General features: G+C 64.1%; 2 protein-coding genes across 3 annotated transcripts in view; one reads left to right on the top strand and one right to left on the bottom strand.

The window, feature by feature from the left end:
- Nucleotides 1-21,146, bottom strand: part of SEC14L1 (SEC14 like lipid binding 1) — a 259,583-nt gene that overhangs the window by 222,087 nt on the left and 16,350 nt on the right. Inside the window, exons 6-17 of one of the 2 annotated variants that reach the window (XR_014792968.1) lie at nt 20,404-20,532; nt 19,200-19,434; nt 17,752-17,861; nt 16,952-17,141; nt 16,139-16,227; nt 15,226-15,296; nt 14,428-14,599; nt 14,028-14,162; nt 12,026-12,160; nt 10,564-10,815; nt 9,013-9,191; nt 6,457-8,090 (exon numbers count right to left, since the gene is read on the bottom strand). Coding sequence is in view for 1 of the 2 variants with exons in the window: in XM_084861949.1 (XP_084718075.1) it covers nt 7,985-8,090; nt 9,013-9,191; nt 10,564-10,815; nt 12,026-12,160; nt 14,028-14,162; nt 14,428-14,599; nt 15,226-15,296; nt 16,139-16,227; nt 16,952-17,141; nt 17,752-17,861; nt 19,200-19,434; nt 20,404-20,532 (1,803 nt within the window). In the remaining variant the exon portion in view is untranslated. Of the gene's footprint in view, nt 1-6,140; nt 8,091-9,012; nt 9,192-10,563; nt 10,816-12,025; nt 12,161-14,027; nt 14,163-14,427; nt 14,600-15,225; nt 15,297-16,138; nt 16,228-16,951; nt 17,142-17,751; nt 17,862-19,199; nt 19,435-20,403; nt 20,533-21,146 lie in introns of those variants that run through there. The other variant, XM_084861949.1, reaches the window with a different exon arrangement.
- Nucleotides 1-21,146, top strand: part of SEPTIN9 (septin 9) — a 139,783-nt gene that overhangs the window by 111,467 nt on the left and 7,170 nt on the right. The gene's annotated exons all lie outside the window — the stretch shown is intronic.

Here is a 21,146-nt window from a genome sequence, read left to right on the forward strand (position 1 = left end):
TCAACAATGAGAGAGAATCACGGATCGGCTGCCTCCTGCACGCCCCCTATTGGCAATGGAGCCCCCCACCCAGGCCTGTGCCCTGACTGGGAATCGAACCGTGACCCCACTGAGCCACATTGGTCGAGTTTAATTGGAGAGTTTAAGATGGGGTGGCTATGTGTTCATTTTGCCAAAAAGATATAATTTAAAGGACATGCCCGGTTGCTCCACTCTCCTGGGCCCAGCTCCCCTCAGCGTCTCTGGCTCAGCCCCTCAGCTCTCTGCTCCCAGCTGGCACCCCCCACCTCTCCCGTCTCCACCCCACTCCTGTCCCCTCTTCCCCCCCTCAGCCTCTCAGACCTGCGCCCTGACCGTGGGACAGGGGGTCTGGCCTTCCTCCCTGTAAGTCTCTTCCCGGCTGGGACCTGGGGGGGAGTGCTGGGCCTGTCTGATCTCTCGTCCTCTCACCCGGGGGCTGGAGACCCTGCCCCCCGCCCCTCCCCCGGCCACGGGACTGCCCGAGACCGGGTGTGTCCACGTGGGGCTGTGCTAACCGGTGTGCTTTCCTGTGTGGCTGCCATAAATCAATAAAATGGTTTATCAAAAATGAGCAGCTGCCGGGACCGGTTTGGCTCAGTGGATGAGCAATGGCCTGCGGACTGAAGGGTCCCGGGTTCGATTCCGGTCAAGGGCATGTGCCATGGTTGTGGGCACATCCCCAGTGGGGGGGGGGTGCAGGAGGCAGCTGGTTGATGATTCTCTCTCATCGATGTTTCTAGCTCTCTATCCCTCTCTCTTCCTCTCTGTAAAAAAATCAATAAAATGTTTTTAAAAATTAGCTGAGTTGGGACACACACACACACACGCTCCCCGGGGCTGACCCGGGCCGGCTGGATGAGGTTTATTCTTTAAGATTAACCTCCCAGCCCACTGCATTCCAGGAAACGGCAAGTTTACACTGGCCCTCTGTGTTTAATGGCCTGACAATAAAAGGAAACATTTAAAGTTTAAAAAAGAGATGGCACTTGAAAGTTCATTTCTCAAGTCCTCCCAAGGAGCAAAGACAAATAAACGATAAAAAGAGGAGCTTAAAGGACGGCGCTGTCAGAGAGAGAGCCATCGCGGCAGACGGGGGCGAGGCCGGGCCGGAGCCGCTCGGCCGAGGGCCGGGGCTCCCGGCTGCGCACCTGGGCGAGGGGGGGGGCAACTACAACTTCCGGGCCTTGACCTCCCCCAGGGACTCAACAAAAGGGGCGCCAACCCCTCCTCATCCCCCAGGAGATGCGTGCTCTGGAGTGGAGCCCCCAGGGCCCCGTGGGGGCAGCTGGAAATGAGGTGGGAGGGAGGCAGCAGAGGGGGGAGGGAGAGGCAGCAGAGGGGAGGGAGAGGCAGCAGAGGGGGGAGGGAGGCAGCAGAGGGGGGAGGGAGGCAGCAGAGGGGGGAGGGAGAGGCAGCAGAGGGGAGGGAGAGGCAGCAGAGGGGAGGGAGAGGCAGCAGAGGGGAGGGAGGCAGCAGAGGGGGGAGGGAGGCAGCAGAGGGGGGAGGGAGGCAGCAGAGGGGGGAGGGAGGCAGCAGAGGGGGGAGGGAGGCAGCAGAGGGGGGAGGGAGGCAGCAGAGGGGGGAGGAAGGCAGCAGAGGGGGGAGGGAGAGGCAGCAGAGGGGGGAGGGAGAGGCAGCAGAGGGGGGAGGGAGGCAGCAGAGGGGAGGGAGGCAGCAGAGGGGGGAGGGAGGCAGCAGAGGGGGGAGGGAGGCAGCAAAGGGGGGAGGCAGAGGCAGCAGAGGGGGGAGGGAGAGGCAGCAGAGGGGGGAGGGAGAGGCAGCAGAGGGGGGAGGGAGGCAGCAGAGGGGGGAGGGAGGCAGCAGAGGGGGGAGGGAGAGGCAGCAGAGGGGGGAGGGAGGCAGCAGAGGGGGGAGGGAGGCAGCAGAGGGGAGGGAGAGGCAGCAGAGGGGGGAGGGAGGCAGCAGAGGGGAGGGAGGCAGCAGAGGGGGGAGGGAGGCAGCAGAGGGGGGAGGGAGGCAGCAGAGGGGGGAGGGAGGCAGCAGAGGGGGGAGGGAGAGGCAGCAGAGGGGAGGGAGGCAGCAGAGGGGGGAGGGAGAGGCAGCAGAGGGGGGAGGGAGGCAGCAGAGGGGGGAGGGAGGCAGCAGAGGGGGGAGGAAGGCAGCAGAGGGGAGGGAGGCAGCAGAGGGGGGAGGGAGAGGCAGCAGAGGGGGGAGGGAGAGGCAGCAGAGGGGGGAGGGAGAGGCAGCAGAGGGGGGAGGGAGAGGCAGCAGAGGGGGGAGGGAGAGGCAGCAGAGGGGGGAGGGAGGCAGCAGAGGGGAGGGAGGCAGCAGAGGGGGGAGGGAGGCAGCAGAGGGGGGAGGGAGGCAGCAGAGGGGGGAGGAAGAGGCAGCAGAGGGGAGGGAGGCAGCAGAGGGGGGAGGGAGAGGCAGCAGAGGGGAGGGAGGCAGCAGAGGGGGGAGGGAGGCAGCAGAGGGGGGAGGAAGGCAGCAGAGGGGGGAGGGAGAGGCAGCAGAGGGGGGAGGGAGGCAGCAGAGGGGGGAGGGAGGCAGCAGAGGGGGGAGGGAGAGGCAGCAGAGGGGGGAGGGAGAGGCAGCAGAGGGGGGAGGGAGGCAGCAGAGGGGGGAGGGAGGCAGCAGAGGGGGGAGGGAGAGGCAGCAGAGGGGGGAGGGAGGCAGCAGAGGGGGGAGGGAGGCAGCAGAGGGGAGGGAGAGGCAGCAGAGGGGGGAGGGAGGCAGCAGAGGGGAGGGAGGCAGCAGAGGGGGGAGGGAGGCAGCAGAGGGGGGAGGGAGGCAGCAGAGGGGGGAGGGAGGCAGCAGAGGGGAACCCACCAGCCTGATCCCCAAACGTGAGCAAGGCTAACGCTAGTGAAGACAGGTGGGAGGAAGCGCTGTGGAGAAGTGGTAGAGCAGCTGAAAACAATCCTATCTAATAAAAGGCTAATATGCAAATTGACTGAACAGCGGAACTACTGGTCGCTATGATGCCCTCTGGCCACCAGGGGGCGGATGCTCAATGCAGGAGCAGTTCCCTGGTGGTCAGTGCGCTCCCACAGGGGAGCACCGCTCAGCCAGAAGCTGGGCTCACAGCTGGCGAGTGCAGGGCGGTGGCTGGAGCCTCTCCCGCCCCCATGGATGCCTGGCTGCTGGCGTAGGCCTGCTCCCCTACGCCACCCGTCAGACACCCCCCAGGGCTCCCAGACTGCGAGAGGGTGCAGGCCAGGCTGGGGACACCCCCCTCGAGGGCACAGATCTAGTGCACAGGGCCTCTCGTCCTCAGATAAAAGTGCTGAGGGTCGTCAAAGACCATAAAAACCTAGGAAAGCAACACTGGCTTCGATGAGACAGAAACAGGGTCGTGAGAGAAGTCCCGGAACTGAAAGGTGTGCTCCTTGAACTTCACGGCTCCGCAGCCCGGAGGCACCTGGGGGACACACGGAAGACAGAGTGAGGGAGCCGAAGGCTGACTGAGACGGGGCCCGAGACGGACCCGGGAGCAGGCAGAAAGGCAGGGGCTGTCAGCTGGAAATGGAGCCGCCGAGAGCGGTTTCCCTGCCTCCCGGTGAGCCTGCCCCACCGGGGGAGCGGGCACCGTGGGCAGCTGTCCGAGGCGGGAGGGCAGGTGCCCGGAGCAGGCGGGTCAGGGCAGCGGACCCGCTGCAGCCGCCGGCGGTGACTCAGCCCGGAAATGACAGGTCCCCGCACGGTGGGCGCCCGGCAGAGGAGTGGCCCCGGCGGGCATGTGGGGGCAGGAGCGCTGGCAGCCAGGCCGGAGGTCTGGGGTGGGGACAGGGCCTCTGCCAGGTCACCCTTCCAGGAGCCTCAGACAGGCCGCAGCTAGAGGGGGTGTGGGGGGGTCACAGACAGGCCCCAGCTAGAGGGGAGTGTGGGGGTGACAAAGGCCCCAGCTAAAGGGGAGTGGGGGGGGGGACACAGACAGGCCCCAGCTAAAGGGGAGTGTGGGGGGGACACAGGCCCCAGCTAAAGGGGGGTGTGGGGGGATCACAGACAGGCCCCAACTAGAGGGGGTGTGGGGGGGATCACAGACAGGCCCCAGCTAAAGGGGAGTGTGGGGGGATCACAGACAGGCCCCAGCTAAAGGGGGGTGTGGGGGGACACACACAGGCCCAGCTAAAGGGGAGTGTGTGGGGGGGAAACAGGCCCCAGCTAAAGGGGAGTGTGTGGGGGGGTCACAGACAGGCCCCAGCTAAAGGGGGGTGTGGGGGGACACACACAGGCCCAGCTAAAGGGGTGTGTGTGGGGGGACACAGGCCCCAGCTAAAGGGGGGTGTGGGGGGGACACACACACAGGCCCCAGCTAAAGGGGGGCGTGGGGGGACACAGGCCCCAGCTAAAGGGGGGTGTGGGGGGACACACAGAGGCCCACAGGGAAGAGAGGGTCGGGGCACAGGACAGGCTTGGTGGCTGGTGGGTGCTGGGGAGGCCCCTCGGAGCCTCGGCTCCCGTGACGAGGGAGCAGCGCCCCCGCCGGGCCACCAGGCTCCAGCCCCGGCCTGCGGAGCTCTCCGGCTGAGCTGTGGGCCCAGGACCTGAGGGTCCGCCGGGGTCTGAGGGCTGTGCCCCGCTCCCCTCCGCCCCTCCTCCCAGCACAGAGCCTGCGGGAGCCTGTTCTCTGTAGAACTGGCCGCTGGGTCTCCCTCTCCTGCTTCCTCTCCCAAGGCGCCTGCCTCGCCAGCGCCCCCTGGTGCCCCGAGGCGGTGTTTCCACGCTGCCTGGGGCGGAGCTGTGAGGTCAGACAGACGGGCCACGTGACGGCTCAGTCACATCCGATGCCCAAGGCACTCAGAGCAGCAGTCTTCCTCCTTCTGGGGAAAGAGCCGGGAACCCCGGGTGCGCCAGCAGGTGGCACTGCCGCCGTGGGAATGGGCGCGGGGGGCGGATCCCCGCCTGGACGGTGGGAGGAGTGACCACTTGCTGTTCCAGAGAAGCAGGGAGCGTGACCAGCAGGACTCAGCGGGTGGTGGGCGGCCAGGGGGCCAGGCGGAGAGCATTATCCTGGGTCACCAAGGCCACCTGCTGCCCCCCCCAAGTCCCAGCAGCCCCTGAGGCCACAGCCAACTTCCTGGTGCCCACGGCCCCGACACCCATGGCGCCACTCCTCTGCCCCCTCCCACTGCCCCCGGCCCTCTGGGCCCTGGGGCTACAGCCCGAACACGGCCACGCATGTCCCCCACGCTGCAAACCTACTTTAAATCAAAGCCAGGGAAGCCGGTGAAGTCAACAAGGTGAAGGCTCGCGATGGCTCGTGGCAGCGGCTCCGGACGCTGCTCTAGGCCGAGGGCAGAGCCCGCGGGGAGGTGGGCAGCCGCCACCAGAGGGCGCTGGGCCTCCGAGGGGGTGGGGGGGCTGATGGGAGCCCCACGTGGTGCCGGGGCCGGGCTCTCACTCAACGCTCCGGAGTCACTTCCTCCTCGTCCAGAACCACAGACCCCCCGGGACCCGGGGTGTGCGGAGTGGGCCCAGGCCTGGGAGCGGCCCGGAGGATTCTGGAACTGGGGGGAGGTCTGACCTGGGCCAACAGCCCCCCCCACCCCAACCTCTGAGCCCTGCATCGCCCACTGTGGGGGCTTCTGGCCCCGCCCAAGGTGTTCCCCAAGCCCCAGGCCCCGGGGACCCGCCCTGTGCCCTGCAATGAGCTGGCGGACTCGCTCCATTCCCCCGAGGCCGCGGGCTCTCTGGGGGACAGCATGAACCCAGCAGACGTTCCCAGCACAAGTTCCGTGAGAGGGGTGTCTACCCTCACAATGGGGTCCCTCAGGGCCGAGGGTGGGGCCCCGGACAGTCTGACCATCTGTGGCCCGAGGAGGCTGCTGGGCTGGTGGGTCCGTCCACGGGCACGGAGGGCGGCCCACGCCGGCGGCTCTCAGCAGCAGCACCAGGAGCGCCCGCCGGCCGGTGGCTCGGGTTCCTCTCCGGAAGTCCACCAGAGGCTCGGCTGCGCGGGGGCTGGAGTCTGGCTCGGGTCCGGGGGGAGCGCCCGAGGTGTGAGCTGTGAAATCCGGGCAGGGGTCTGCACTATGCGGCGGGTTTGCTGGCCTTTTTTTTTTTTTAATATATTTTTATTGATTTCAGAGCCGGTGAAGCGGCACAGCGGCCTTGCTCAGGGTGTTGCCCTGTGTCCAGCCTCTTCCAGGAGACGCTTCTTCAAACAGCTCACATTTATTATCGGTAACAATAAAAAATCTTGTAAAGACTATAGTATTGTATTACCAAGAGTGAGGCAATAGGTTTACAAACATTTACAGAAGGTGAGATGCAGACAATGCATTTAGGGAGGAAAGTGGAAACCAATGGTTAGTGCTGGGGAAGGCAGGGGACAGCAGCGCCGGGAGCGCAGGGCACGGGAGCCGGGGCCGTCATGGAGCCGGGCGGGCACGTGTGCGCCTGTGCCCAACCCCACAGCCGCCTTCACCTCTGGTGAACTGGGCCGCTCCCCAACCAACTTAGACAGCGCACACCCTCAGACTGGGGGGGGGGCGGGGGGGGTCAGACAGCTACCATCCCTGGCTGATGTCACTGGCGACTGGAGTGTTTTCTTGGCAGCTGTCAGCAAAGTCGCCATCTGAGACGGAGGGAGGGAGAGAGGGAGAGAGGGAGAGAGGAAGGAAAAGAAAGAGGGGAAGAGGGAAAGAGGGAGAGAGGAGGGAGGGGGAGGGGGGAGAGAGAGGGACCACCTTCAGGTCCTTATGACTCGGAAGCAGGAGGGCCCCCTGGCAGCAGACTAGCCCTCTGAGCTTTGGGGAAGGAGCTCCCCTTTCTGAGGAAACACACAGCCTGTTCCGGGGGGCTCGGTATGGGGGGTCCGCAGTATGGGGAGCCCAGGACCGCGTCAGTGTGCGGGCCGGCCCAGGCCTCCCTGGCCAGGCGAGGGCTGCGCAGGGCTCCCCGTCCGCCCGGCTCCCCCTCGGCCGCACCCGTGCCCAGAGCTCTGAGCCCACGGACGCCCCTTCGAGCAGACTGAACCCCGCAGCCAGGCCTTTGCGGTCACACGCGCCGGCGCTGGGTTCCAGCCGCACCCCTGCCGCCCGCCACAGCGCGCCTCCCTGAGGCGCCCCAGCCGTCCGACTCCGAAACTGCCCCCGTGAAAAGCGGGAAGCGGGGCGACACACAGACGGCCGCTGTGGAGGGAATAAAAGCCGACGGGAAGACGAGCCGAGCTCACAGCGCTCTGCTCCTGGGAGAGGCTGATGGAGGACCGGTCCGCCCTGCCCAGCCCGCAGCCCCCCGTACCCACACCCCAGAGTCACCTCCTGTCCCAGACGCAGGCCCTAAAGCCCACCCATCCCGGAGCGGCCACACCGAGCGCGCTGGCAGCAAAACGGGACACCGGGCACCTTCAAAACGGCAACTGGGACCAACCAGGGCGCCCTGGTGGCCAGGGAGCCGGGGCCGCTGCTCTGAGGCTCTGGGGGCGCAGGGAGCTTCGCCGGGAATGAGCTCAGGCCCCACATGCGGGCAGGAAGGGCACCGGAGAGGGAGAGCCCGCAGCCCGGGGCCCACACGGGAAGGAGAGGGAGACAATCGTGTTTAATGATGGCGGTGCCCGGCGTCACAGGAGCCGGACCCACACCCACGGAGAGCCGTGGATCAGCGGGCCCGGAAGCCGGGTGGGGGCTCCCACAGCCGCCTCAGTCCTTCAGGGTGAGCGGCGTCCGTTCTGAGGAGGCCGCGGGCTGCGGCTGAGTCCGACGGGCGGTGACAGCAGGAGGTGAGGCTGCTCCGCGCAGGACAATATGGAGGCGATCCGAACATTTTTTGCATCAACATTGGAGGCAGAGTGGACCTCTAACTGCATGTAAACTACGCTCCTTGGCGATAGCCCTTGTGCTCGGCGATTGTGTGCGCTGTGTACAAAACCTATGGCTATTGAGTGGGAAGCTACCTGTCCGGAGTCGGACAGGGACTAGTTTACCATGAGCTACGGCTACCTAGGGGCAGAGCCCAGCACTGCCGCCGGTGCAGCCTGCGGTCCGAGGCGGCGGCACTACCTGGAAGCCATGGAGCTGGAGTGGGACTGGCTGGAGGAGGTGGTGGCAGCACTCAGCTGGGAGAAGCCGCTGTGGCTGGACTCCAGGCTGGTCATGGAGCCTCTGCGAACAGCACAGAGAGGGGCGGCATGAGGCCTGAGCGCCCGGCCCCACCCCGCACTGCGCCCCTCCCGCCCGGCCCCTGCACTGCGCCCCCTCCCGCCCGGCCCCCGCACTGCGCCCCTCCCGCCCGGCCCCCGCACTGCGCCCCTCCCGCCCGGCCCCCGCACTGCGCCCCTCCCGCCCGGCCCCCGCACTGCGCCCCTCCCGCCCGGCCCCCGCACTGCGCCCCTCCCGCCCGGCCCCCGCACTGCGCCCCCTCCCGCCCGGCTCCCCCACTGCGCCCCTCCCGCCCGGCCCCCCCACTCTGCCCCTCCCGCCCGGCCCCCGCACTGCGCCCCCTCCCGCCCGGCCCCTGCACTGCGCCCCCTCCCGCCCGGCCCCTGCACTGCGCCCCCTCCCGCCCGGCTCCCCCACTGTGCCCCTCCCGCCCGGCCCCCGCACTGCACCCCCTCCCGCCCGGCTCCCGCACTGTGCCCCTCCCGCCCGGCTCCCGCACTGTGCCCCTCCCGCCCGGCTCCCCCACTGCGCCCCTCCCGCCCGGCCCCCGCACTGCGCCCCTCCCGCCCGGCCCCTGCACTGCGCCCCCTCCCGCCCGGCCCCTGCACTGCACCCCCTCCCGCCCGCCTCCCCCACTGCGCCCCTCCCGCCCGGCTCCCCCACTGCGCCCCTCCCGCCCGGCTCCCCCACTGCGCCCCTCCCGCCCGGCTCCCCCACTGCGCCCCTCCCGCCCGGCCCCCGCACTGCGCCCCTCCCGCCCGGCCTCCGCACTGCGCCCCCTCCCGCCCGGCTCCCCCACTGCGCCCCTCCCGCCCGGCCTGCTCTCCGCCCTCACTCAGCACCCCCCTCCCGCCAGGGTCCCGCTGCCCTCCACAGAGGACCCCGTGAGCTGGCGCTGTCAGGGGCCCAGAGCCGCCGGCCGCACCTGAAGTCCTCGGAGCCGATGACCTCGGTGTAGTACATGACCTTGCACTTGTGCGAGGACACCTGCAGCGAGGCCAGCACGTCGTCCACGCGGGGCAGGCTGGTGGCCGCGCAGGCGGGCATGCTGTGGAACTTCCACTGCAGGATGTAGAAGCCCGGCCAGCGGGTCACGTGGGAGCCCTGGAACGAGTGGGCAGGCTGCTGAGGTCTCCCTTCCAGCGCCCCCAGGGGGTCTGCCGAGCCCGGGAGCGCCCCCCGTCCGCAGGCTCAGCGGGGTCACGGCCCGCCGGGATGGGAAGGACCTGCTACTCTGGGTCATTCCCAGCCAGGCCGCTGCGGGGGGCTGGGAAGGCCCCGGGGTGACACCGAGTCTGTCTGCCCCAAGGACCCGCCGCAGCCTCAGGAGAGGAAGGCCAGGCCATGAGAGGTCAAGCCTTGGGGGGGTCAAAGGTCATGTGGACCAGGCAATGCTCCTGCACACACTTCCATGATCTTCCTAACGTGTTCTGTGTTAACAGGAAGTCCATTCCAAACGACATGTCACTGTGAGAACTCCTCCTCCGCTAATTCTGGAATGGGACTGTGAGTGGCTTAGAAGCCCGTGATTGTCAACCGAAGCAGCTATTTCCTGACTCTGCTGCTAAGACACCAGGACACTGACAGGCTATCCTGAGACGAGTGGCAGCAAAACCACCATCCGCCCTGAGAGCCCGAAGCACCGAGAACACCGCTGAGCGGGCGCTCACAGCCGCCGCCGCCGCCGCCGCCGCCGCCGCGTCTCACGAGGACCTGACAGGCGCCTACAGATATAAAAGGCTAAGTGACCACCCGAACGACCACCCGACCGCCAGCCAGCACACATGATGTGCGCCGGCAACTTAAAATTTACATGCACGATGCATATCAAGCTCTCGCTGGCACCAACAGCACACGTGTGTTTCGATCTGTCACTGTCGATTATGAATTTGATCGTTTTTGTTGACATTCTGAAGCGGAAAGTGGTGGCAACGACAGAATATGTCTGAAGACAATTACCGGCTACTGGTCACTTAGCCTTTTACACATATAGACACACTCAGTAATTTTATTTCATCTCTGACACTTCTATTACAGAGAAGGGCGAATAGTGATATTAAAATATTCTTCTGATCAGTTTCCTTTCAATGTGCAGGAATCCGTGCACCAGGCCACTAGTTTTAAATAAACTAGAATGCCCAGGAAGACACTTAACAGTCCCCGAAACACTCGTTCTCTGCCTTCACTGAGGGTGAAACACACGGCACACAGCCAGGGGCTCGGTGGAGGAGCCCCTGAACCCCAGCTGAGTGCACCCAGTCCTCCCTCCTCCCGGGTCACCTGTGAACCCACTCCAAGGCCACTCCCGCCCTTCAGACAGGCCTGGCCCGAGTCCTCTGCTCTAGGTCATCCTGATGGGACCAGGCCGGACACACCCTGTGCCCACAGACGGACAGACAGGCTGGCCATGCGGGGCAGGAGCGAGGGGACAGCCTCCCCTCAGGACAAACCCTGAGCCGGCGTCGCCGACACACACCTGCACACTCTCGCCTTCCCTGCAGATCAGCGGCGACTCCACCATGCTGTAGTCGCGGCCCAGCTGCCAGGCCCTGTCGATGAGCTGCACGTTGTTGCCCCCGGGGGACGTGATGCTGTGCGCCCCCAGGGAGTCCTTCTTGGGCGGCTGGGGCGACCGCTTGGAGTGGTAGATGTTGAAGACGATGTCCCCTTTGCACACATCAAAGTCCCACGTGATCACCGAGGAGGCATCCACGATCTGCACGAGGATCTGGAGGAGGGGACACGTGTGCGTCACCCCCAGGGTGGCGAGGGCCCGTGCCGCTGCCGTGGCTCCGGGCGCCCAGCCAGCTGGGAGCTGGTGCTGCCCTGTGGCTGGGCCCTGAGCTGGGCAGTTAGCCACCCCGGCCCAGGGCTTCCCAGTGCACAGACTTTAGAAAGCTCTCGAAAACACTGGGTCCGGGCTGTGAACTCTCAACAAAGTGGATGTAAGGCCAGGAGGGCCCCGGGTCCAGGGACCACTCTGGGCTGGGAGCTCAGGGAAGGCTGAGCAGGTGGGAGCTACACCCGGAGGAGTGAGGATGCCTGCCAGGCGGCCCTCTGCTCGCAGCGGGCAGTGGCAGCCGCGGGGCGGGAGGAGGGAGCCACCTGGCATGGGTGGGACGAGCCGGGGGTGAGTGCGGATCTAAAACCTGCACTTCACATGGCGCCATGGAAAGCTTCCAGCAGGAACAACCGAAGTTAGTCTCAGGAGGTTACCGTGGGGAGGAGGGCGTGAGAATCAGCAGCAGCTGGGAGAGGGTCTGTTCACTGGAAGCCCCAGTGGAAGCCCCGCCCACGCCCCTCCCCTGAGCCCCCCCCAGGTAGCCTCCACGTCTGAGCACTTCGCTGTCTTCAACTGCACCACTGCCTTCTCGCTGCCAAAACCCTGGACGTTCCTTAAGGAGCAGGCCCACAGGGCATGAGGTCATGTCTAACAGCGGTGGCCCGAACGGAAACGTGCACCCTCAGCTGACAGCACCCCTCTCCGGCCTTCACATGGGCACTGAATTCAGCCTCGTCTGAGACACATCCTGTCCTCGCTGTGCTTTACTGAACATCCAAACGGACATGAAGGCCCAGCCAGCAGCCCGCCCTCTGAGCGTCCTCTCTGCGGCCGAGCCAGCGGCCTGGCCGGGCTCAGGGGGCAGACGCATGAGCTCCTCACCCGGCGGCGGCAGGACGCTCCCGCCCCACCACGCGACAGCGGAGGGAAACGGCTCCTCACCCCCCGGGCCAGCGAACACGGGAAACCCTTTGATATAAATACCAAGTCCGGCCAGTAAAACACAGAAAATGAAGCGTGTGCTCCTAAGAGACTAACGCCAAGAGTCCGCCTCCGTGCGGCCAGGAGCCGAGGGGACCCGCCCACAGCTCCCTGCGGCGCCTGCTCCGTCCCTGCGCCTGCGGGACCCTGACCCCGCGGAGGCGGCCCCGCTCACCTCGTGGGGGGCTCCTTTGAAGACGCTGGCGGACTGGTAGATGGTCTCGGTCCAGAGCTTGAGGTCTTCGTTCTCCAGCTCCTCCGCGGTCCGGTACAGGGACTTGGGGACCAGCCCGCCCTCCGGCACCTCACACTGCAAAGCAAACACGGCGGAGCTGAGCGAACACGGCCCCGCCCGGCAGCCGCCCCGGAGCTGCTGGGGAGGTGGGGGCTGGCGGGGCGTGGAGCCCGCAGCTTGGCCACCGACTCCCAGACCTCCTCCCCCCGTCTGGCTGTGAGCAACGGAGGACGAGTGGCAGCCGAGGTACCACGGAATCCACACTAACATGGGTGGGTTCTGGACTCAATTAGGAACGCTGTTTATGTGAGAATGACGGGTTTTTACACGGCCCCCGGAAGGGAAACGTGAATTTGGAAAGGGGCTGATCCACAGGCATTGCTTTATTTCTGTAATCACGGTCCAGATACGTGTCCACTGCCAGCCAAGTGACTGCCGTAGCATCAGCCAACGCTGCTGTGCACACCGCCCTGGGAGGGGCGGCCTCTCCGGGACCTGCCTCTCTGCCAGGCTGCGTGAATGGAGTGCATTCCACACGCTCCCTGATTCACCTGACACTACGGCTTCACCCCGAGCTCAAACCCAGTGCTTCCTGGGTAACCAGGCTGGAGGCACCCCAGGAGCAGGATGGGCCCGTCAGCCATGCCGCTCCTTGGAGACTTTACACGGCCGGCGGCTATTCCACAGCAGAACGAGGGGAGGGGAGTGCCGCCATTCCACTCCAGCCTGGACTCCAGCGGAGAGCGGAGAGGAAGCGCGAAGGCCAGCACGGCGACCTCCCTCAGCTACGGGCCTCCCATCGGACGCAGCACGGTTGTCAGGTGACACGCCTTCTGCTCCCACAAGCTTCTCACTGGAGCAACTGCCTGAGAATCCTCGCTCGGAACTCAGGTCGCTCGATGGCGGGCTTCTACTGTCTGACCTTGGGGCAAGGTCACGGGCACGGGGAAGTCCGGCCCTGTAGCTGGCATGCCCCTGCGCGGCACTGGCACGCCTGCCCGCCCTCCGGCAGGGCTGAGGAACTCGGGGCGGGACGTGAGTGCTGCCTAAATTCTCTCACCGTCAGAAGGTCTGCCTAGCCCCCGGCTCACTAGCTCAGCACGTGTGTCAGGAAAGACCCCTTTCTCTCCGAGGGAGGAGAGGGCCTTCCTCTTGGAGCCCGACCCCTGAGGCCGCGCCCTCCGGCCCCCGGGCCCTGCAGCTGCGCGCCCTCCCCGCTCACAGGCTGGCGAGCCCCCTGCACGGTCCTCAGGGACCACACCTCCCGGCTCCCTCCTCTCAGCTCACTGCGTTAAAAATCCCAAATTTCATCCTCTTTACAACGCCATCCTGGTTTATCACCAATGGGACATCTTTTTGACAATAACGCTGATTTTGTTAATAGTGCTTTAGAAAAAACACACAGCTCCTCCGGGACAGCTGAGAAATCTGATTCAGAAAGACAAGTGCTTTGTGATTTCACTCACACGGCAAATCTAATGAACGAAATGAACCAGCATCTGACTCACACAAAGCGGAGGGAATAAAGCAAGCTGCAATTAGATTAGACCCTGGCAAGTTCCCTTTGGTGTTTAACAGTGAGGAAATGTGGCCCTGACCGGTGTGGCTCAGTGGATAGAGCATCAGCCTGTGGACTCAAAGGTCCCAGGTTCGATTCCGGTCAAGGGCAAGTACCTTGGTTGGGGGCACATCCCTAGTGGGGGGGGGGGGGGTGCAGGAGGCAGCTGATTGATGTTTCCCTCTCATGGATGTTTCTAACTCTATCCCTCTCCCTTCCTCTCTGTAGAAAATCAATAAAATATATTTAAAAACAATGAGGAAATGTGCATGTTATCAAAAATCACCTGAACGGTGGGTCAGAGAGATGCCAGTCAAAAATAACAGAAACAAAACCCAATACTCAAACTAAAATTCTGGGGAAAACCCCCCCCCGTGCACGCACCATGCACTCCCCGCCCAGGAAGTCGGGGATGACCTCCCGGTCGATGTAGTCCAGCAGCCCGCCGGGGCCCTGGTAGTCGTTCCCCGCGTAGATGAGGAACTTCCTCCTGGTGTTGTCGTCGATGAACGGGCTGACCTGCGGGGGGGGGGGAGCGGCAGTCACTCTGCGCGGCCCCGCTTCCAGAGGCTGAGGGACAGCGGGACCCGTGAGTGGGGAGAGGGAGGAGCCTGACACCCTCTGGTAAGGTCCGTGTGCATGGCACCGGGCCCCGGGCCCCTTCTTCCCGCAACAGTTAGAGACGTCTGTCTTCTCTAACTAGCCGGGACCCGGCATCAGTCGCGTGGGCGTGACGGGGGGTGCCCGCAGGTGCCAGCAGCTGCTGGGAGCAGCTCCAACCCACCAGCGTCCAGAGGACCGGGAACACGCGGGGAGCCCGCAGGATCAGCAGGCGGCCCAGTGTCTCGGGGTAGTTGGCCTCCACCACCTCGATGATGCGCAGCAGGGCCTTCACGCCGGGCCGCCACAGGTGGCGCATGTTCAGCCCCTCCAGGTCCACCAGGCAGGTCCACGAGCTGCGGGCACAGACACGTTATTCCCGACACGCACGCAGGCGGCACGCGGGTCCCACCGCACCGTTCTTTACTCTCGTGTTATAACTTAGTCATCCACACCCACTTTCAAAAACGTCCGCTCTCAGACCAGCAGGCTACGCGCTAGACTGGTACCTGCTGTAGCGGCACACGGTCAGCGTGGCACCCTGCACGCCCAGAGCCCGGTGCTAACGGGCAACGCCCCGCCTCGGCCGAACGTGCTCGGCGGCCAGCAGGTCTGACCGGGCGGCAGGGGAGCCTGCGGGGAGCCTCCCGTGCCCAGAGCCGAGCGCTGTCCCGGAGCCGAGGCTGCGGTGGGAACCGGCCTCGGAGTCCTGCCCTCAGAGCTTCCCTCCGGCGGGCCCTCTGCCCACCTGCTCAGCCCTCAGTCCCACACAGCCGCTCGCTGGGACCAGCAGTAGGATGAGGAGCACTCACTGATGGTTGAAGCTGGCGCCCCCGCTGCCCCACCCCTAACAAATGAAAAACCCAGACTAACCCTAACCTGCCACCCTGGGCTCTCAGGACCAAGCAGACTAACCAGCCTGGCCAAGCCTCCGGGGTCAGAAATGCCAACCCCGTCAGCAGAGGAAGACAGCGCAGCCTACCTGATGGGCCGGCCGAAGACCTTGGTGTTCTCCTCGCAGCGCCGCAGCCCCTCCTCGTTGATGGAGAGGACCTGCGTGAGAGCCACGGGAACGCCATTAGCCTGGGGTGACCCAGCATCAGACACGGCGACTGGATAAGCACACCAACCCCGGCGCCTGTTAGGATTCCTGACACACTCAGCCCATCCCCAGCGGGCCTCCCTCTGAAGAGAGGGGGTGCTGTCCTCTGCGGCTGGGACGTACCCTGGGCGGGGTCACAGGCGGGCGGGCGTGCCTGCCGTGGGGGGGCATGGCCGCCGAGTGGGGACGACACCACACCTACCACCCGGAGAGGGTGCGGCCTGAGGAACGCTGTTTGGATGACAAGCCTCCCTGCGGCCTGTCTGTGTGCGTGTGCGTGTGCGTGTGCGTGTGGATGTGCTCGCACACCCGTATGAGCACACACAGGTGCTGAGAGCCCACACAGTACGCCAGCGGGGGGTGTTAGGATCATGGGATTACGGATGGGCCTTTTAAAGCTTTGTTCGTCTTTTTAATTGAGGATCATACTCCTCTCCTCGTAACTGCCACTGTGGAGGCTGCAGAGGAGGGGCGAGTGAGTTGGGAGGGAAGGAGACTGGTTGAGGTGGAAGATGCAGGAGCCCGGATCGAGGCGGTGCAGGGGGAAGGCCACTGTGAAGAGGTCGGGTGAGAGAATCTCGAGAGGAGAGTCAGGGAGGGGGAAGGTCAGGGTGGGGGAAGGTCAGAGAGGATGCAGCGCCCAGTGGCCATCCGAGGGGCTATGGTGACCTTTGGGTCAATGTTTTTATAACTTCCGTGCCCGCCTCCGACATCTCTCACACACTGACAGCTTTCCTTCCTGTGACAAAAGCGACATCCCAATCCCGCGTAGCAGGCGCGGCCGAGCACTTACGTATCTGAGCAGCGCCTCCTCGCCGAGCGCCCGCACCAGGCCCTTGGTGTCCATCTGCCCCAGCCGGAGCACGTAGAGGGGCCGCCCGTCTGCAGGAGGAAGGCGGGGTTACACGTGGTGCTGCATGTCCCACTGAGAGCAGCTTCTGTGGGTGCAGGAGCCCCACTCTTGCCAAAACCAAAGCCGCCCACAGAGCAGCTCAGCAGGTGGCGGAAGAGGGGTGCCCCGGGCACAGGGCTCGGCTCCTCACTTCACACCCAGGGCTGAGCCCCCCCCCCCCCCAGACAGCTTCTCCGTGAGCACCTGGATCCACTTCACAGGCTGCTGGCCTGCTCCACCAGGGCCTGGGAGGCCAGCATCACCAGGAACAGCTACAGGACGGAAATGGCCTGATGGCCAGTGTCCCCAGCAGCCCCGAGTGGCGCACACGCGTTCCTGGTTTAGGTGGCTCCGTCCTCGGCTTGTGTTTGCTCCTCCCCCGCCCAGAGCTGCCGCTCTCCCTGCTGAGGTGGGATCTGGGCTGTGCGCCCTCCACCTCCGGGTGCGGTAGGCCTGGCGTGCCCACCAGCACTGTGCCCCTCAGCTGCCCAGCCTCTGGCTTTAGCCCCGAACCACGTCCTTCAGGGCGGCTCAGCCTGAGGAAGCTCGGGGCCGGCCTGCCCCAGGCTCCGGCGGTCCCAGTGGCCAGGAGGCCGTGGTGACGGCGCCCGCGTTTTCGGGCTGCGGGAGGGGAGGGCCACGCCTCCAGGGCCCACTCGCCCGCGGGAGGAGTCTCCCTCCGCACGTCCCGAGGGCCCGCCCCACACTGCCTACCTTTGTCGTGGTGGTGCCAGCCGCCCGCGTAGTAGTCCTGCAGGACCTGCGGGGGGTTCCAGGTGTCCAGGATGTAGTCCACCTGGTGCTGCTTGCGCCACGTCAGCGACTGGCACATGATCTCCCTGGCTTTGTCGATGTTGAAGTCCCGGGCGCGTAAGAACCGGAGAATGTGCTCATCTTTGGGGATCTACAGAGGAGAGGCGCGGTGAGCAATGCTGGAAGTTGCTACGGGAAAACAGTTTCCAAGGGCAAGACTCTCAATCGCCCACTTCTCACGAGGGGGCTGGTGCTGGCCAGTGCGGCTCAGTGGGTAGGGCATCGGCCCACAGACTGAAGGGTCCAGATTCAATTCCAGTCAAGGGCACTTACCCTGTTTGCAGGCTCGATCCCCAGGCCAACCAGCCCTGATCGGCGCATGTAGGAGGCAACTAGTCAGTGTGGCCCTGGGCTCCCTTCCCTAAGTAACACCAGTGTGACCAGGCACACAGCGTGACCAGGCACACAGCGTGCCTCTTGCACTTCCAGACCGTTAGCCTGAGGCTCATTACAAAGCCTGGTCCTCATGAGGCCCAAATTCTACCAAAACCTTCAAAACCAAAGCTCATTTCCAGTCTCTGAACAACCTGTTCACAACCTTCCACCTCTAAACGTGTCACTGTTTCCAAGCGAGACCGTTCTCTGTAAACCCGGACAGGGCTCCAGAGCCCGCCGGGGACCGGCGCCACGCAGACCCAGCCGTGGCAGGCGGGACAGTGACTGCCCAGGCCCACGGTCCCCACAGCACGGGGGGCCCTCACCTTGCCCTTGTGGGTCTCCTGCAGCCACTGGCGCAGCCGGATCAGGCAGCTCTCCTGCAGCGGAGCCAGGTCGCCCAGGTACCTCTTGATGTAGTCCGCGTCCAACTTGTCTGCAACGGAAGTCGCGGCATCGGTTACAACCAGCACACCGGACGCGGTGCCACAGGGCCTGCTCAGCGAAGCTACGTGCGGTCCAGTCTCAGGACTCAGGGACACCCGAGGGCTCCAGGGGCACCCGGCCACCCCTGGACGCCGAGGGCAGCCTCTGAAACCCAGCCACGGACAGCCCCGGTAACCAGTGGATCTATCCTATCCCCTCGGTGCCAGCAGGTCCCTCCATTTGCAAAATGTCAGCACTGCTCATGGCAGAACAATGGCCTCCGAGGGGCTCAGTGCCTTTCCACTGAGAGTCACACAGAGAGAGCTCACATGTCTACAACTATGAAATGAAACAAGTGGATCTGAGCCCACTGTGAGCAGAGCTGTGTTTAAGAACACGGAAACCTTTTTCATGCTTAGGCTCATTACAAACACTGCAAACATGAGGCGGGAAAGGAAGTGCAGCACAGAGCACAGCCCCAGCCAGGGACACGCCTGCCGCCTCTGGAGCGGCGAGGGGCACCGCTGAGCTCCGAGGACGGAGCGGAAGGTAAAGATCAACATCTGACAAGGCTCCTGAGTGGTAGAACTTTCTGGCGTTTTCTTATTTTACAACGGGTGTCACTGGGAAATGAAAAAGGTGTGTGTGCGGGTGTGTGTGCTCACACGCAGCCCAGCTGACAGCCTCGGAGCCAGCCGCTGTCTGCTGCCGGCCCTGCCAGGAACAGCGTGCGACCCTACGCAGACTCCTCCGCAGCTCAGTGCCCCGTGGAGCATTGCCTTCCCACAGGCATGATGAGAGGGCTGCTCAGAAAGGGCTTAGAGTCGAAACCGGTGTGGCTCAGTGGATAGAGCGTAGGCCTGCGGCCTGAGAGGTCCCAGGTTTGATTCCGGTGGGGGGCATGTGCCTCGGTTGCGGGCACGACCACCGAGGGGGGTGTGCAGGAGGCGGCGGATCGATGTTTCTCTCTTATCGATGTTCTGACTCTCTGTCCCTCTCTCTTCCTCTCTGTAAAAAATCAATAAAATATATTTTAAAAAGAGAAAGAAGAAAAAAAGGAAGGGCTTAGAGCAGCGCCCGCACAGTGAGCACGCAGCGGTGAGGAGGAGCTGTGTCGGACCGTGAGGTGCCACCCGCATCCCGAGGTGCGGTCAGCTGCTGTCGGCGGAAGACGTCTGTGTCACAGCCTCACAGGCCCTCCCGCCGCTCCAGAGACCGAGTGCCTCCCCGAGGACACCGCCACGACGCGGAGGAGGGGCCTGCGAGGCCCTCCGGGAACTACGAGGCAGAGTCACCGCACAGGAGGCTGCGGGCAGGCCCGGCAGTGCCGCCCTCGGGATGCACCCACCGTCGGGGGTGCCCGCGGCAGGCTCGGAGGCCCCGCCCGGGCTGCCGAGGGCCTCGCTGCTCAGCCCGTCCTTCTGCGCCGCCTCCGGGGCGGCCGAGGCCAGCGAGGCCGCGCGCTTCCGGCCCGGCGCGGCCGTCTCCGCCGAGGGCACCAGGGCCGGCGGGGTCCAGCGCGGCACGAAGGTGATGCCCTCCTCCTCCAGCTGGCGAAGGTAGTACTCGATGATCTCCTTCCCCTGCAAAGCAAACAGCGAAGGTGAGCACGCGTCCGCCTCCCAGGCTTTCACACACCAGCAAAACTCAGCCGCTGGGAATGAAGAGGGAAGTCGAACGCCTTTGCGCTCTTGTTTCTCACATTTACTTCCTCTTCTCCAGCGGTCTAGGAAGGGCTATCTAAAGAGCCAGACTTTATGACTAATTAGAAGCACTGCTTTGCCGCACTTGCACGCAATACGTGCTTTGTGTCTCAATCCAAATTCTTTCCAAAGCCCCAAATGAAACAAGCCTTCGAAAGCACCCAGAACCCCATGCTGGTGCAGCTCAAACCCAGCCTCCACAATAATGAGCAGCAGCAAAAGAACGAGAAGGAGCCCGGCCTGAGGGGCTCAGGGGATAGTGTCGGCCTGCAGACTGAAGGGTCCCGGGGTTTGATCCCAGTCAAGGGCACAAGCCAGGTTGCGGGCTCGATCCCCAGTGTGGGGTGTGCAGGAGGCAGCCAATCAATGATTCTTTCATCACTGATGTTTCTCTCTTTCTTTCTCCCTCTCTGAAATCAGTACACTTAAAAAAAAACGAAAAAAAAAAACTATATTTAAAAATTAAAAAAAGAACGAGAAGGAAAGTTCTTCCATGCAGATGAGCCAATGACCCAAGGCTGGACCCCGAGCTCTGCCGGGGGCGGCGCCTCCAGCTGCAGGTCCTGGCGGGCACCTCGGCCGCAGCTGAGTGAGTGCTCCCGCTTCACCCAGCTCTCCACCCCGCACGTCCCAGCCAAGAGGGCCCGGCCCAGGGCACAGGCTCCTCCACCTCACTGGCAGCCAGCGTTCTGGGCACTGGGATCTGAGGCCCGGGGAGGTCAGAGCAGTCTCCCAGAGAAATGGCGGGGACCCTGAGTACCCCATTCCCGGCCTCCCACAAAGCCCGCCAGCACGAGCATCCCAGGGTCGCCTGCCCCCACTTCCCACAAAACTCCAAATCAGACTCACTTTTTTAATGTTGCTGGTATACTGTTTCATTGCAATTTTCTCCACTGTACTTTCAAAACCAAAGAAAGACTTAATATCTAAACTCGCAGACTGTTCAAAACAGGTCCAATCTTCATTTTCAGGGTGAACCTTTAGGTTGAGAAAAAATTACATTAGCTAACTGTTAACTGAGAATGTTATCCGTCTGCCCCTCAATCAACTAGTCAGCATAAGAAAAAACTTATTTTACCAAATAATGTTATTACCCTGAAAGTAGCAGATAAAAAGTTACAGAGAGGTTCAAAACGAAAAGACCAAAATACTATTTCTGAAACATTCAGGCTGGCGTCACCAGGGAGGGCGTCACCAGGGCTGGAGGAGGTGGGGGCGGGAGCGGGGTCCCTGCGAGGCCGTCTGCGGCACGGACAGCAGAGGGAGCGGGCTGGGCACGAGGCGGGCGGGCGGCAGAGGTCTGGCCTCTGAGTGCCAAGCCATCCCTGCTGGGTTCTGAGCCACGTCACGTGATCTGACACACTATGTGTGTGTGTGTGGGGTGGAGACGTGTGGCTAGGGACTCAGGGCTGATTCTATAGGAGGGTGGGGAGGAGCGGGAGACCCAGGAGGTTATTCTAACGATCTGGGAGGGAAAGTTCTGGAAACGGTGGTAAGGGTGAAGCTGTAGGGCACTCAATGTACCCAGCACCACTTGGAGGTCCCAATCTTCAGTAGACATGTAAAGGCGGAGTGGGCGGCACACACACTCA

Source organism: Pipistrellus hanaki (assembly GCF_964339955.1).
Source record: "Pipistrellus hanaki genome assembly, chromosome: 16".
Lineage (NCBI taxonomy): Eukaryota > Metazoa > Chordata > Mammalia > Chiroptera > Vespertilionidae > Pipistrellus > Pipistrellus hanaki.